The sequence below is a fragment of the Pimephales promelas genome, chromosome 17, assembly GCF_988280905.1.
Source record: "Pimephales promelas chromosome 17, fPimPro1.hap1.1, whole genome shotgun sequence".
Classification (NCBI taxonomy): Eukaryota; Metazoa; Chordata; class Actinopteri; order Cypriniformes; family Leuciscidae; genus Pimephales; species Pimephales promelas.
The window spans coordinates 7,170,435-7,187,921 of record NC_142785.1 but is presented as its reverse complement, the minus strand read 5'-3'; the positions used below and the strand labels follow the sequence as shown (position 1 = coordinate 7,187,921).

General features: G+C 38.5%; 1 protein-coding gene across 2 annotated transcripts in view; it reads right to left on the bottom strand.

Annotated features, from left to right (window-relative positions):
* Positions 1–17,487, bottom strand: part of arhgap17a (Rho GTPase activating protein 17a) — a 48,294-nt gene that overhangs the window by 11,195 nt on the left and 19,612 nt on the right. For both annotated transcript variants that reach the window (XM_039665766.2, XM_039665767.2), the window contains exons 3-11: positions 13,330–13,434; positions 13,166–13,242; positions 10,126–10,237; positions 9,943–10,019; positions 9,740–9,857; positions 7,385–7,453; positions 7,162–7,243; positions 2,081–2,208; positions 86–197 (exon numbers count right to left, since the gene is read on the bottom strand). In XM_039665766.2, the coding sequence (XP_039521700.2) occupies positions 86–197; positions 2,081–2,208; positions 7,162–7,243; positions 7,385–7,453; positions 9,740–9,857; positions 9,943–10,019; positions 10,126–10,237; positions 13,166–13,242; positions 13,330–13,434 (880 nt within the window). The remainder of the gene's footprint in view (positions 1–85; positions 198–2,080; positions 2,209–7,161; positions 7,244–7,384; positions 7,454–9,739; positions 9,858–9,942; positions 10,020–10,125; positions 10,238–13,165; positions 13,243–13,329; positions 13,435–17,487) is intronic.

Sequence of the window (17,487 nt, the reverse complement as noted above, 5' to 3'; positions counted from 1 at the left end):
TAGATTACAATTCCAAATTAACATTCATTAAGTGTGAATTACACATTACCATATTTATGCATAAAACAACAAAAACAGGCTGTACCAGCGACGGCATGTGGGTCGGAGTAAAACTCCTCCAGCTGTGAGGTGGAGCAATCCAGAGCTGCCTTCAGCTTCTTCAGTTTAGAGGCTCCTGCAGCTATTCTGAAAAGACCCTGGAGAATGACCAAACGAAAGAGCATATTTTCAGGTATAATTAGATTATTAGAAAGCCAAGGCCCAAATTAATCTTCTAACATATTATTAAATGTTTATTTGACAGTTGCGGTGACATTGAGACAGTTCCTTTAGATGTGTCAATACAATGTGGACACGGATAAAAGTTGAGCAATACTAAACTAAAAGCATGTGCCGATATGACTCGAATACTGAATTCGAGTATCTGAGTACATCTAAGTTGAATTCGAATTTTATGAGTCGAATACTGACTACCGAATATCTGAGTACAGAGTCCCGATCCGATAACTGTGTTTTTTCCTAGTTCTTCGTGCACATTTCGAGTTATTAAAATCAATTCAATCTAAACAGAGCTGTGCTGAGTTTCTCAGTAATTCGAAAATAACAATTACTACAGTAAGTTTATTTACTATAACATTTATTTACTCTCTATCTCTCTCTACACTGTATAAATACATTGGTAGATGTAAACATCTGTTACAATGGTAGACAGACTGTGTGGTCACAATTATGAATATGTTACCACTGATATAAACCACTTGGGCCAGATTTAGTAAACAGGATAAATTAGCATGAGCATGCAATAAAAAAAAAAAATAGGAGCCTATGAGCGTGATCTACTGACAAATGCGCAAATTAAAGAACACAGACACAGCCGGATCATTTCCATAATGACCAACACAATCTACCAAGAGCATTGCAAATTAGCGCCTGGTTTAAGACTTTCTTGGCTTTTTTGGGGGCCAGTAAATAATGACACAAATAACAGTACATTGACTAGCGCAAACCTTAGTAAATCACCTTGCATGACTTAAATACTCTCCTCCCATTGCCTTTTCAGCACTATTTTTTCACTGTGCGTCTTTAGTACTGTAAATCCTGACATTAGTCTATAAACACCCAGAGGGTTTGTGCTGGTGCAAGCTGTTAGTAAATCAGGCCCCTTGTATTTTATTTGTACAATAAGCAGAAAAGAAAAAAAAATTGGAGATAAAGTTAAAAAAGCATGAAGCAGATTCTTTCAAGTCAAGTCTGAAGAAAGGCCGAACACATTGCAGACACGCAATTGACACTTTTCACACGCTCTCACGCCACACATCAATTTTGTAAAGAAAAGGACACGGAGACTGACAGACTAGACAGAGCAGGTTAGTTATGATATATATATATATATATATATATATAAAAAAAATCTCAGTTCTCGGATTCTGTCAATTTTATTACGCAATTCAATCAATAAATATCGTTTTGGCGCTTATAAATGTTACACGACAAATACCTAGCGCACGTGAACTGATCATCTCGACTAGCTAATGGTAAAAAAACACGAACACTGTTGAAAGATACAGTATGCTACAACTTTAACAAAATGTATTCTTCATGCATAATATCACTTTTTGAGCTCTTTCCTGAACTGAAATGTAGTAGTGGGCTGTACTTTCCACACGATTGACATCAGGTTCAAGTACACCCACAAGCCGTGCGAGTTACTCGTGTAATTGCAGTTTGGCTGGTGGTTATGTTGCCCGCCCACATATCGGCCCATGGCCGAAACTGGTATTGTAACACCTGCCGGGCCGGGGCTAGTAATTTAGCATGCTAATTTAGGTTAATATCTCTGCAGCACTATAACTTGTAATTTTTTTAATGACATCATCAAACTTATTTCTTCTCATTCTTTTGATGCGTGTAGCTCATTGTTTGGATATTTTAACTTCAATTCTTACACATGGCACCTTTAAAATAGTGCTAAATGGCCCCAATACTGAACCTCGAGATAGGCTCGGGACATCCCTATAAACAATACAACACTTGATTTGTATGACTGATGCATTGTTTAAACAATTCGGTCGTGCCGTACCTCCTCTTTCATTCCAGTCTCCAGCAGCATCATGACGCAGGCCTCTATAGGCAGTGCGATCTCTCTGCCACTGCGCTTCAGGTGCTCGTCCAGAGCAGTTCCAAACGCTGGCTTCTCAGTCCACGAATCTGTCAGGAAACATAAATAACTAGTTACTAGCAGCATCAGTTGAAAGCATCACTTTATTAAAATGAAAGATCATTCATCTGTGATTCATCTGCTTTCAAGACACTAAATACTACATCCTGCTGTTAAGTCCACTTCCTCTTTATTCTTTCTTACCGTCTCTGAAAAAAGCAGATGAACTAGGTGGGTGAGATGTGAGAAATATTACTCATGGGCCACATGCTGGGACATCACGTCTGTTTGCCTCACGTGTGAAATTGATCACAACAATTTATAGCACTCAAGTGCCAGATTTATGGGCGAAAACGAAAACAATTAAGCGCCTCTGAGGACTGCACAAAAAACACTGGAACACATCATCAGGCTAAATTCACATAGTTTCCGTTTGATACTGTATATCTAGAGTACATTAGTCACTATGGAAGGTCACGATGTGCTCGAAACGCATGTACTGTAACAACCAACTAGCTGATTACTCAGTTTATCTAGATTTCCATACAATATTTTTAGTTCTTATATTTTCAGCAATAGTGCTTTAATTAGTGTGTCTTTAAATCCTAGTCTTTGTCCTAAACCAGTTTAAACAAGAGTTAATCCCAAAATGATAATTCTGTCATCATTTACTCGCCCTCAAACCTGTGTGACTCACTTCTGTGGCACACATTTTAAAGAATGTTGGCAACTAAACAGTTCTGGTTACTACCGACTTACATTGTATGGACAAAAGAAAATACAACAGAAGTCAACATTCAACATTCTTCAAATATCTCCTTTTGTGTTGAGCAGAAGAAAGAAATCTATATAGGTACAGAACAACATGAGGATGAGTAAAGGTGTCCTCCTAAAGGTGCAATTTGTAATATTTCTGAGGCTCTATTGACAGAAATGCGATATATGAACTATGTGTTCAGTGGTGTATAAAGACCTCACACAATGAATCGTTATGTTTTTATTACCTTGTGGTGCGTTCACACCAGACGCGAATAGAGCGTCAGGCGCGAATGATTTCAATGTTAAGTCAATGCAAAGACGCATTATGCGCGTAAAAAAATTTTGAGGCGTAGAGCGTGGCGTGGTAGACGTGAATACGCATCGTTCGTGCGAATTGAGCGTCTGGTGCGTTAAGCGCAAATGATTTAGTTAGTGCTATTTGTGCATTCACGCGCTTGACGCGAATTCACGTCTCTGCCCGAGTTGAAAAATCTGAACTTTGGTGTCAATTCGCGCCACGTTAACCAATCAGGAGTCTGCTGCTTGCTCACGTGGTGAAGGATCTGGATGCTTCAATAAATTATTTTTTAAAATGAATAAATGCCTGGTGTAATGCACGACAAAGCAAATATTTTATCACTTAAAACTTTATTTCAATATACAAGACATGTTCATTTTGTATTAAATGTTATTTATTGCATATCTAGATTATATGAAATATTATTATGATGTAAAGACAACCAACAAACATGTGCATAAGTTCGTGTCTGGACGTGAGAGAGAAAAAATGACGACAGACCTTCATTAGAGAGAGAAAAAATGATGACAGACCTTCATTATTCCTCCTAAAGGTGCAATTTGTAATATTTCTGAGGCTCTATTGACAGAAATGCGATATAAGATCCATAACTATTAGGGGTGTAACGGTACATGTATTCGTATTGAACCGTTTCGGTTCGAAGCTTCCGGTTCGGTACGCATACAAACCGAACGATTGCTTGGACCATTTTTCCTGCCGGCAAAATTCGTGCTGACGCGGCCAACGTTGCGCAACATCAAATGGCAAGCGTAATGAATGCAGAACGAAACTGCGCTATAAATGTGCTTCACGGATCGTTTATCAGTTCGGACCAGCAACATCTGTGCAGCGCGAGCCGATCTCGACCAAGCAACAATGTTACTACACAGCGCTAAGAGATCCGGTAAAGAAAACATTTGAATTCGCCACTCGGGTAATAACATCGCTGCGAGATCTAGTGAGAAGCATTCACATTTCTCCGTTATTAACCGCAGATCTCTATTAGATCAAACAGCGCTGTCATGGAAACCAGGAGAAACATTGTGCCGTGAATGAACTTTACGTCCACAGACCAGCAACATTCACCATGGATTTAATATAGTAACACTAACTGGAACCAGTTTGGCTGGAATGGTGAAATGCTTTCAAGTACTTCACACATCTTTTACCAGCACTTCAAAATTCAAATACTATATAAATAAATATATATTTAAATGTTATTTTTAATGTGATGACCAAAACATTATTTGTTCACCCTTCAAAGATGACCCCCATTTATAAACCTGAAAGTTTCAAGACCTAGGAAAACTAACACTTATTTAAAAATATTTTTTCTTTAAACAAATAGGAAATTTCTCTGGCATTTCTTTCTTTTTGCTGTATCGAAAACGTACCGAACCGTGACTTTAAAACCGAGGTACGTACCGAACCGTGACTTTAAAACCGAGGTACGTACCGAACCGTGATTTTTGTGTACCGTTACACCCCTAATAACTATGTGTTCAGTGGTGTATAAAGACCTCACACAATGAACCGTTATGTTTTTATTACCTTATGGTGCGTTCACACCAGACGCGAATAGCGCGTCAGGCGCGAATGATTTCAATGTTAAGTCAATGCAAAGACGCGTTATGCGCGTAAAAAATTTCTGAGGCGTAGAGCGTGGCGTGGTAGACATGAATACGCCTCGTTCGTGCGAATTGAGCGTCTGGTGCGTTAAGCGCAAATGATTTATTTAGTGCTATTTGTGCATTCACGCGCTTGACGCGAATTCACGTCTGCCGCCCGAGTTGAAAAATCTGAACTTTGGCGTCAATTCGCACCGCGTTAACCAATCAGGAGCCTAGCAGCTTGCTCACGTGGTGAAAGATCTGGATGCTTCAATAAATTATTTTTTAAAATGAATAAATGCCTTGTGTAATGCACAACAAAGCAAATATTTTATCACTTAAAACTTTATTTCAATATACAAGACATGTTCATTTTGTATTAAATGTTATTTATTCCATATCTAGATTATATGAAATATTATTATGATGTAAAGACAACCAACATACATGTGCATAAGTTCGTGTCTGGACGTGAGAGAGAAATTTTTTTTTTTTTAAATCACAGGACAGGTTAATAACTTTGAGGCTGACTCTATTCATCATCAAAACAAATGACAGATTAGATGGATGAGGGCGAGGGTGATCCTCGCTCTGATCCGGGACAACAGGTCATCAAACTGGCCGCGGGACAGGCGGAAGTACCGCTGACAGCGGCCGTCATGCAAATGGTGAAATTCGCCAAACGGTTCGCCTCTGAAAGGTCCGGTGGATACAAATACGGCGACGATGATCCCCATGCCACTGTTCTAGCTCTCCAGAGAAAATAAAGAGCGGTGACTCTCTCGATGAATGCTCGATCAACACAAAAAAGATGGCCGCCAACAGGTTTCGATTCTGACGCACGTAAAAACAAAAGTTTGAAGCGAAATTTACGTGCGTCAGAATCGAAACCCCTTGGCAGCAATCTTTTTTTTCAGTTTCACTCTTGACGCGCGAATTAACACAAAGTGGTCAAGCTTCAAACTAGATGTGTCCGACGCGAATTTTACGCGCTATTCGTGTCCGGTGTGAACGCACTGTTAGAATGAGACATTTATTTCTACACAACTGCAGACACCCCCTTCGATGAAGTTCGACATATTGTGACGTAATGTTTCTACCGTAGCCGACAGCCAACAAACAATGCTACAGAGCGCGTTTCGTCACTACCTTGAAAGAGAAGCAGCAGAAAGCCAAAACCTAGCAATAGACACCGTGAGGAATTAATTTTTCCCTCAGGGGTGTAAAATATGTAGTTGGACTGTTTCATGTAACTTAGTTCTTCTCCATCGCTGTGTTATGGCTTTGACAATCAGCTGATTAGTACCATTGACCGTAAAACAGTAACGTTATAGGAATCACCAACCCCTCGATCGCGGTCGACAAGTCGATCTTGAAAGCATCTTAGAGTTTTCAAAACCAGAGGAAAAAAAACAATTTTTATTCATTATTATTTATTAATTTGTGTTTAGTAAATGGTGTCTATGGGATGCGGAGGCACACGCGCTGTTATAATCATGTCATTTTTTGCCACGCACCTCTGGCCTCATGCGGACGTATCGAGTTTAAACAAGGCTTTACGCTTTACACTCAGCCACAGTAACGGCTCATATTTAGCCAGCTAAATTTTTACTACCCTGTTAGATAAAATATGTAGTTGCACAGTTTCATGTGGTTCTTTGCCCTCGCTGTATTATGAGTTTCCCATGAGGAGAGAAATGTGATGGTTACATTTGTGAGACAATCAGTTTATTACTATTATTATATTATATATTAAGACCCTTGATCCTCACCTGACAATGGCTTTCTTAGGTTGATCCATGATGTGGTTTATAATGGACTGTGGTACAGAAACTTGGCTTACTTTGGCTATTCTCTATAAACAATAAACAATAAACAATATGTTTTTTCCTGTTTTAGCCACCGTAGCTTCTTCGAAAGGGAGGGGTGAGCAGTGGGCTGGGCCCTTAGTGCAACTCGCAACCGAACTGCTAGATGCTGCTAAAATCTACACACTGCACCTTAAATTACACTCAACAATGAAAGTTGTGTCATCATTTACTCACAAAACAAAATTTTGATTGATATTTTGATATGTTGATTTTGGAGCCCATTAACTTTCATTACATGGACAAACGTAGTTGAAACCTTTTTTAAAATAGCTTGTTCAATGTTCTAACACAACAAAATAAAGTCATACAGGTCAGGAGCAACATATTTTGACTAAAAAATCTGTTTTGGGTGAACTATAATTAGTCAACTGGTCATTGATTCTGAATATATGTAGGTTTGGTCACTAAATTAGGTTTCATTGGAGGTTATTTCAGTGAGACAGCAATAAGAAACTGAGCCGTCACCTTGTTGGGCTTGAATGGTTGGCAGGACGCTCTCGAGCAAGGTGAGAGATTTTCTGTGGTAATCAGCTTGTGCCTCTAATAACTGAGAACAGAGAAGACATTGAGGAAGGAAAGACACACAGCAGAATGAACAATGGGCAGGAAAAAAAAAACATGGAACTGAAGGAATATACATGGCAACGGAGTTATTGCACCCATGGATGAAAAACAAAATGATTCTTACCATTACATAGTGGCGGGCATAGTCTGCCTCCTTTGAGAAGAAATTGTACATGTCTGCTGAAAGTTGATCCTTAAAAAGAAATTGAAACTATTGGTATGATTCTGACTGTGCAGATAGAGAAATTGGATATTACAGGAAACAAGCACAGTGGTTAACCAAATGACACAATCCATTATGCATTTGGCAGATAATTGTATTCAAATTGACTTGCACTCAAGCAATACACTCACATAAAGGATTATTAGGAACACCATACTAATACTGTTTTTGACCCCCTTTCGCCTTCAGAACTGCCTTAAATCTACGTGGCATTGATTCAACAAGGTGCTGAAAGCATTCTTTAGAAATGTTGGCCCATATTGATAGGATAGCATCTTGCAGTTGATGGAGATTTGTGGGATGCACATCCAGGGCACGAAGCTCCCGTTCCACCACATCCCAAAGATGCTCTATTGGGTTGAGATCTGGTGACTGTGGGGGCCATTTTAGTACAGTGAACTCATTGTCATGTTCAAGAAACCAATTCGAGCTTTGTGACATGGTGCATTATCCTGCTGGAAGTAGCCATCAGATAATGGGTACATGGTGGTCATAAACGGATGGACATGGTCAGAAACAATGCTCAGGTAGGCCGTGGAAGACGAAGGGGTGAAGGGGACAAGAAAAAACATCCCCCACACCATTACACCACCACCACCAGCCTGCACAGTGGTAACAAGGCATGATGGATCCATGTTCTCATTCTGTTTACACCAAATTCTGACTCTACCATCTGAATGTCTCAACAGAAATCGAGACTCAGACCAGGCAACATTTTTTCCAGTCTTCAACTGTCCAATTTTGGTGAGCTCTTGCAAATTGTAGCCTCTTTTTCCTATTTGTAGTGGAGATGAGTGGTACCCGGTGGGGTCTTCTGCTGTTGTTGCCCATCCGCCTCAAGGTTGTGCGTTTTGTGGCTTCACAAATGCTTTGCTGCATACCTCGGTTGTAAAGAGTGGTTATTTCAGTCAAATTTGCTCTTCCATCAGCTTGAATCTCCTCTGACCTCTAGCATCAACAAGGCATTTTGGCCCACAGGACTGCCACATACTGGATGTTTTTCCCTTTTTACACCATTCTTTGTAAACTCTAGAAATGGTTGTGCGTGAAAATCCCAGTAACTGAGCAGATTGTGAAATCGACCCATCTTGGCACCACCAACCATGCCACGCTCAAATTGGTTAAATCACCTTTCTTTCCCATTCTGACATTCAGTTTGGAGTTCAGGAGATTGTCTTGACCAGGACCACACCCCTAAATACACAGAAGCAACTGCCCTGTGATTGGTTGATTAGATGATTGCAATAATGAAAAATTGAACAGGTGTCCTGATAATCCTTTAGGTGAGTGTACATTGTAACAGTATTATGTTTTGTTCCCTGGCAATCAAATCCATACTGTACAGGAACACACACGTTGAGCCTTAATTGCTCATGCGGGTGATACAGGTTCTCCACTTACCAAAAATGACTATTCAGTCAGAAAGAAAAAATTCTCTATGAATACAACACTGATTACACATCAGATTTTTCCAGTTATAACAAGCGCTGTATCATTAATCAGTCATCATAAGGCTCACTAGCAGCTCGATGGTTCAGTCGCCGCCAGATTCATTTTGGATTTAGCAGATTGACGTCTGGTCTTATTTGAGACTGATTTGTGATTAGAAATATCATATTTGCCATTTGAAAAAGAAAAAAAAAAATAGTGGGCTAACAGCCACGGTTTTCATTGAAGAGACTTTCAAGGTTTTAAATAAAATCTAAAATGGATGTTGAATATTCACTTATAAAACTAACACCGCCACTACCGTTCAAAAGTTTGGTAATAATTAACAGTATTAATTTGAAATAGTAATCTTTGGTAACATTACAAATCTGGTTACTGTTACTTTGGATCAATTTAATGCACCCTTGCAAAAAATTAAATAAATAAATAAACAGTAGGGTAAAAATATTACTTTTAGAAAAATCAAAAATCTCAAAATTCACCCCCTACTCCTGAAAGCATCCCTTATGTTTATATTAAACATTTTATTTCGAGAATTTCATTGTGCTTGGCCGAACAATCCTCTCATGGCTAGCACCCACTTACTTTCCTTCCAGCCAATCAATTAGAACAACTGAGCTAATGTTGTCATCTAATTAGTATTCATGAACCAAGCAGAGGTGGTGGATGTGTATCCACATATGTGTCCCCCTCCCCCACACTTTTCAGATCGTACTTGCACCCCTGCTATCATACGCTGGTATAAAATCCATAACTACGTGACTCATAAATGGTAAGGCATGTTTAGACTTGTTTGCACATCAGTACCTTACACAGCTCCATTTTGTTCATAGCTTCGTCGACTTCTTCTTTAAGCGAGTCTGCTTTGGCTGTCAGTGCTTGTGTGTTTGTTCCTGAGATTATCGACTTGGTTGCCTGCAACCACCTATTAAGAAACCGATTCAGTTGTGAACTGGGTACAATTAAGTATAACGATATAATAAAACCTAGATGCATGATAGAAACGTCACCTTGCTCGGGCAGAGTCATAGTCCAGAACCAGCTTGGCTAACTGCCGCCTCTGTTTCAGGATGTTAGGAATGTCCACCTGACAAATCAATAGGATTAGGTATGCATCGATATTACAATTGATAATTAGGATCATGTGTCCGATAACCAATGAATGGCTGGAAATTAGCATGCATAGTCCGTACCTCTGCTAGCTGATTGAGGGGGTCTAAGATCTCCTTCTCAATGATCACCTCATGCTGCATTAGCTCAGATGCCAGTCTGTTCTCGGCATCTCCGCACATCTCCATCATTTTTCTGCATGGAAGATACTGAATGTAAACTACCATAAAAGTTTGAGGTTGGTAAGACATTTGAAAGAAGTCTCTATATTTACTGAAAGAAGCATTTTTTTTTAATCAAATATATAGTAAAAACTAATATTGCGAAATATTTTTATTATTTGAAATAAATGTTTTCTATTTCAATACTTATTGACATATAATTTTATTATGTGATGGCAAAGCTGAATTTTCGCAGTCATTTATCAGAAATCATTCCAAGGGTTTGAGGACACTGTTAAAATCTTAAAGGGTTAGTTCACCCAAAAATGAAAATTCTGTCAGTAATTACTCACCCTCATGTTGTTCCAACCCCGTAAGACCTTCTTCAGAACACGAATTAAGATATTTTTGATGAAATCTGAGAGCTGGATCTCTCCTGCATACTAGTCCATAGGCTTCTTGAGGGATTGAAACTGGCCGGCCTTAAAAAGTTATTAAAGACATCGTTAAAATAGTCTGAGTGACTACAGTGGCTCAATCTTAACTTTATCAAACGACGAGAATACTTTTTGAGCGCAAAAACAAACATAAAAAAACGTCTTTATTTCAACTATTCGTTTCCTTCTCTGTGGGCCTCTAATCAGTTAACGTAGTTTGATAGCGTAGCCCTACGTCACACGTAGGCTCACTATTGGCCGACCTGACTCCAGGCCCACAGAGAAGGAAATGAATAGTTGAAATAAAGTCATTCTCGTTTTGATAAACTTAAGATTGAGCCACTGTAGTCACTCTGACAATTTTAACGATGTCTTTAATAACTTTTCGAGGCCGGCAAGTTTCAGTCCCTCAAGAAGCCTATGGACTAGTATGGAGGAGTGATCCAGCTCTCAGATTTCATAAAAAATATCTTAATTCGTGTTCCGAAGATGAACGAAGGTCTTACGGGGTTGGAACAACATGAGGGTGAGTAATTGCTGACAGAATTTTCATTTAAATGCGTTTTGGCCATTCATTTACACAACAACAGCGTTTTGGTGGGCTCAAAACACAAAAACAGGTTTCAAAGTGCAAGGTTTTGAAAGCGAAGCCGTTTCAGTGTAAATTACGTGAAAAACGTTTCCATTTTTAGTACGTCGTCGCCATGTAAATGTACGCTACATTTTTTATTATTACGAATGTTGAAAACAGTTGTGCTGCTTAATATTTATCTGGAAACAGTGAAACATTTTTTTCATAATTAACTGATGAATAGAAAATTCAAACAAACAGCATTTATTTTTATTTTTTTTTATTTTATTTTATTATTTTTGTTGTTGTTGTAGTCTTGTTTTGTAATGTTGTTGTGTCTTATGTTGTCTGTGTTGTATATTACTTATGTTTTTAGGACCCCCTTGAAAATGAGATGTTGCATCTCAAGGGGCTGTCCTGTCAATAAATTCAAATTCAAATTTATTTGAAATAGGACTCCTTTGAAACAGACTTAAAGGGAATTTTTTAGCAGAGTTTGGTGTATCCTTGCTGAATGAAAGTATTCATCTCCTAAAATATTACTAACCCCAAACTTTTGAAATTAAAGAGTGCACTGACACAATAACACATAACCTCAAATATACCTGTACTTGTGCAATATAGACCTTATGCACAGCAGAGCCATCTTTGTGAGGCTGTGAGGGATAGACAAACATCTCTTCAGAGGGTACTCTTTTTGTACTGTTTTTTAATGCGTTTTTGAATTGTTCTTCCGACGAAACACTGCAAAAATATATTTCCAAGAAACTTCAGTAGACCTAAAACTCCACACATCCTGAGCTATGGAAAACTATAAGTGATCTAGGAGCTTTCTACAGCTTTTTACAGAGGATGCCATTTAAAGGGGTGATGAACTGAGAAATCAAATTTTCCTTAAACTTTTTTCCTTGAGCTATCCTGTAAGTTTCAGAACTGAAAACATCCTTGTTAGTCCAATAAAAGCTTTTATTGACACAAGCACCAGCAAACGACTCGTTTTTCAATGTGAGAAACTATGACGTCAAAGAGGATAAAACACCACCCCAGCAGAAGAAGATCAACCCCTACTTCAACACGGTCGGTTTAGCCCCGCCCACCGATTCGCGCATTACACGCATAGATAAATAACACAGATGCCTACCTTGTGACGACAAACCGGATCGAGACGCTGAGCAATACAGAATATTGTCCAGTGCCTGGTTGTGGAAGAAGACAGTCGCTGCATAAGCTTCCTCTGGATTCCAATAGGACTGCATGGTTAAACTATTTTTAATGACGTTCCAGCTGATGAGGTAAAACATTTTCTGTCTGTTCGCTTCATTTCACTGAGGATTGTTTTGTAAACAAGATTTGCAGACCGATTAAGAGTAAAGAACGGTGCTGTGCCGTCAATATTGGATCTGACAGGAATTGTGCAACAAACGGATTCTGGGTCGAACATGTATGGGCGAATCATGCCGGTTAACATTGGACGTTTTCAAAACAATTTCCCCCACGTGCACCGACGAGTGAGCTGAAACTCATTATAATATGCAAAACTGTTATCCACTCACAGCAGTGGGCGTTTACTTCCAAGTCTTCAGTGCGAGACGCCCATAAAAACAGTGTTTCTGAGCTAGGCTCAAAACTAGGGTAGAAAATAGCCTATTACTTATTCATTTTGATGTTTTTGAATGTAAAAACCAAGCGAACGTCATAAGCTGACCTCAGACAACAATATAATAAAATTTAAAAAGCCAGTTCATGACCCCTTTAAAACATGCTAAGTCTATTCCTCACAGCCTCGCTTTCATACCGGTCATGGCTCTGCTCTGAATGTCTATAGTGTTCTTTTGTACCATTACATTACATTATCTCCTTTGTATGATACAATGAGCTTATCCATTAACAATCTAAACAATAAAGAACCAGATTTAAGGGGAAATCAATTCAAATGTTGATGTCATCCAATTACCCAATTAGAGACTCCTCCCCCAGCTGGCTCCCCCCATCTTGCATGGCCTGTGACAGCGCTGTTAGAGGAAGCTTTTTCTGTGACAGAAACACAAAGAGATGTGTGTGCAAAGCAGATCAAATATATAGTGAAGACTGATATTTTGTGCAGAGTTATGCCCTTACATGTCTCTTCTCAGCATCAGTGCCTATCTGCCCCTGCAAACACGCTGTCATTCTTTTGTGCGTGTTGTGCGAAACGACTCGCACCGACTCCATACGCCGCTCAATCTGTGCAGGATAAAACAAGACATCAATAACAACCCACAATCCATATTGAGCCGTGGCTACTGCTCAATGCAAAGTCTGCTTGCATTGTGGTAAAAGTAAACCGCATGTAAAAAGTGCCAAAGGCATGTTGTGCAATAAAGCAATGGATGCCTCTGTGAGATGAAACAGATTTCATAAATGCATCACGTCTTGTTCATAGCCTTCACTAGACATTTAACCCTACAGCCTTAGAGTTTGTGTTAATTAACAAGTGTCGCTGATAAAAAGGACATAAAAGAACACTTTTCATAGTCTTGAGAGTGTGGTAAGGTCAAACACGATTTATTACACCACTCCCTTTGGAGGCATGAAAAAAGATATGTTATGTTACAGAAAGACGACAAGTATTACTCATCTGCCCTATTGGGACGCCTAAGATTTAGATGTGTGAGCTCAACACTGGGATGTCATGAATAGAAAATACAGATGCAGGCCAGACCCTCTTTTTCTACTTCAATCTGTTATATAAAAAAGGGGCGCTAATGATAATTTCCAGGTTTTGAGAAGAAGTAATCGTCACGGGTAAACTTCTATAGCCGTGAATGGGAGATAACAGCAAATGTCATTTTTACATTTGTTTTAAAAAGAAAAAACATTTCCACGACTTTTCAAAACAGGGAAAAAAGAGAGAGAAAGATGTAAAATTCGCCATCACTCTCTCAGCTGTTGTATTAGAAAGTCAACATAACATAATAGTATTGTAAATGTGCTATAACTTTTTTTAAAAATGAAAATATTAAAAATATTAACTAGATTTAATGATAAAAACACATCATCGCAGTCCATGAAAAGGGTCTATAGATTAACAAAGTATAAAGAAAACAAATAAAATCTGTTCATAATAAGAGTGAACAGATAATTATTAATAATCTTAATAGACAATTTTATTTTCTATATTTACTTTTTTCAAATCATTTATTATATAAAATATATCAAATAAATATAACTAATTTGATTAATAAATCAATAAATATAGGGCTGTCAAACGATTAATCACGATTAATCGCATCCAAAATAAAAGTTTGTGTTTACATAATATATGTGGGTGTATAATTATTTTGCATATATATAAATACACACACATGCATGTATATTTAAGAAAAAATATTATTTAAATATAAAATATTTATATTTATATATAATACAAATGATATATAAACCTATACATGAAAATTTTTCTTAAAACAAGCATGTGTGTGTATTTATATATATAAAATAATACAGTGCACCCACATATATTATGTAAACACAAACTTTAATTTTTGGATGCGATTAATCGCAAATAATTGTTTGTCAGCCCTAAATATAATGCAATTAAAAGTGATGTAAATGTAAATGCAACCATGAATGAGAAGACAAAATATCATGAGACAAATCAAAAGACAAAAGGTCTATCATGAGGGAATGACTACAATCCCATGAAGCAATGCAAATGATGTAATAAAAATTAACATAACTGACAATATAAACCTTGTGATTTATAGTATAAACTATAAATAATAATTTTAAATATGTTGCAAATTATTCATGCAAAAATATGACTTGATTACATTATTCACAATGCTTCATGGGAGTGATATGGCGCGGTGTCATGATAATCTGATTGGTGGATTTCCCAGTTTTTTTTTAATGTTGAAGTTGAAAGTTGCTTCAGCAGAAGCTGATAAAAGCTAAATGCAGTAAATAAATACATCTGCAGCAGAAAATATTTTGCAAATATTACTACAGGTAAAATTAAATGGCTTGATATGATTGTTTGACCCTCTGCCAGTGTACAAAGCATTTCAGATAGTATCTAAGTGGCAACTTTATAAACTGAGAAATCATATTAATAATGTATAACTCTAAGACCTCACAAAATGTGAAATTATCAAAGTACAATCTTCGGTTGTATTGACTTTAGATTTGACAGGAGTTTACTTTTTAAAGGGTTAGTTCACCCAAAAATGAAAATTAAGTCATTAATTACTCACCCCCATGCTGTACCAACCCCGTAAGACCTTCGTTCATCTTCGGAACACAAATGAAGATATTTTTGATTAAATTTGAGAGCTGTCTCACTACCACATTGGCAAGGGACTGGCTCTTGACGGCCCAGAAAGTCAATGAAGAAAATGTTTAAATATTCCAGGTGACTACCGTGGCTCAACTAGTTTATCAAGCGACGAGAATACTTTTTGTGCGAAAAAAACAAACAAAAATAACGAGTTTATTCGACTATTCCTTTTCTTCCTTGTTGGCCTGAAACGAGACTTCCTTAGATTTCCACGACGCATGCGCGAGAACTGAACTGAAGTAGTTGAAGCAGAGATCGCAATTCTCGCGCATGCGTCGTGGAAATCTAAGGAAGTCTCGTTTCAGGCCAACAAGGAAGAAAAGGAATAGTCGAATAAACTCGTTATTTTTGTTTGTTTTTTCGCACAAAAAGTATTCTCGTCGCTTGATAAACTTATAGTTGAGCCACGGTAGTCACCTGGAATATTTAAACATTTTCTTCATTGACTTTCTGGGCCGTCAAGAGCCAGTCCCTTTGGCAGCCAATGTGGTAGTTATACAGCTCTCAAATTTAATCAAAAATATCTTCATTTGTGTTCCGAAGACGAACGAAGGTCTTACGGGGTTGGTACAGCATGGGGGTGAGTAATTAATGACTTAATTTGACTTAATTCATTTTTGGGTGAACTAACCCTTTAAGTTGTTATTTAGGCTGCTTATATAATCTACCTGCAAAAAGTTTAGAAAAAAAAGTGCGGGTGTCATCTTGTCCACTGACTAAGACTTTAAAAACTAACGTCATGACAGACATGTCAGCATTTTGATGCGCGCAGGGCGGGCCTGCTCGAACACATGTCAGCCCTAAAAACAACCATGAAAAGAATGTTACTTCAGAACTGTGAGAGCGGTATGACTGAACAAACAGTGACGATCCGAATGAGAGAGAGAGAGAGAGAAAAAAAAACTGACTCATGTTCCAAAAACAACCCAGTTCAGGAATTCCACAGGGCTGGGAGAGGAGATAACCACCTCCTCACACTTCTCGGCCTCCTTTACGTCATAAAATTCCCTCACAGCCGTCCCGACGCAGCTGGCTCAGGCGCGCATTCCGTTCAGACGTCTCCGGCATGAGAACCCCATGAGAAGGGGAATCACTGACTGTTATTGTCCGGGCCTTTTCTGCTGAGGGAGATCCTGTTCGAGGGGAGTTGTTTGGATTATCCGGTGTGAGAGGTCTTTTGATGTTTGCCTGTTGCCATCACAGACTAAAAACTAGCAAGCCAACGGCAGACTAAACACACAGAAACAATACGCTTTTTTTGCAATGGAACACCACTATAATACTGATTAGTCACTGGCGAAATGAAAACCGCAGGCACGTCCTGTTCGGACAAAAGATTAGGGAAAAACTGGACGCTGTTCAAATTGGAAAGGAGCCACTATCCAGATGCTCAAAATTGTCAAAAATGTCCCCAGAATGCATCTGTGAGTGTAGAAGCCCTGAAGGAACATGGGTGTCCAGACAGCTGAGAATGGGAAACCGCTGTGATCCCCAAGCAGAACCCAGAATAAAAACTGGGGGTTGACGTCAGAATAATTGTCGCTTGATGTGTCGAAACGCCTCAAGAGATAATTTTAGCCGCAGCCGGCTAAGAGCGATAAACAAGCTGTCAAAAAAGCTAGCGGACACGATATCGGTCGGAGTTCAGATCATGAACGTTCCTAGATTTCTAGGAGGTTGTTTTGGCACAATATCCATAGCAACAAACCTTTTTTTTGGGATAATTTCACTTGAGACAGTTTCAAAGAGACCAAAAGCAAAATACTCAACGTGACGCAGACCATTATCCTGACCGTTCAGAAGAGAACATTCTGTCTAATGTGATAAAAATAAATTGCATGGAATGTATTTGCTTGACATAAATAAGTTCACCTTTCCAGTGACTCACTTGTTTCCCACCGTTTAAAGCAAGATGGATAAGAGCCAAAGAACAGGAGATAGAGGTAGAAAGGAAAGCA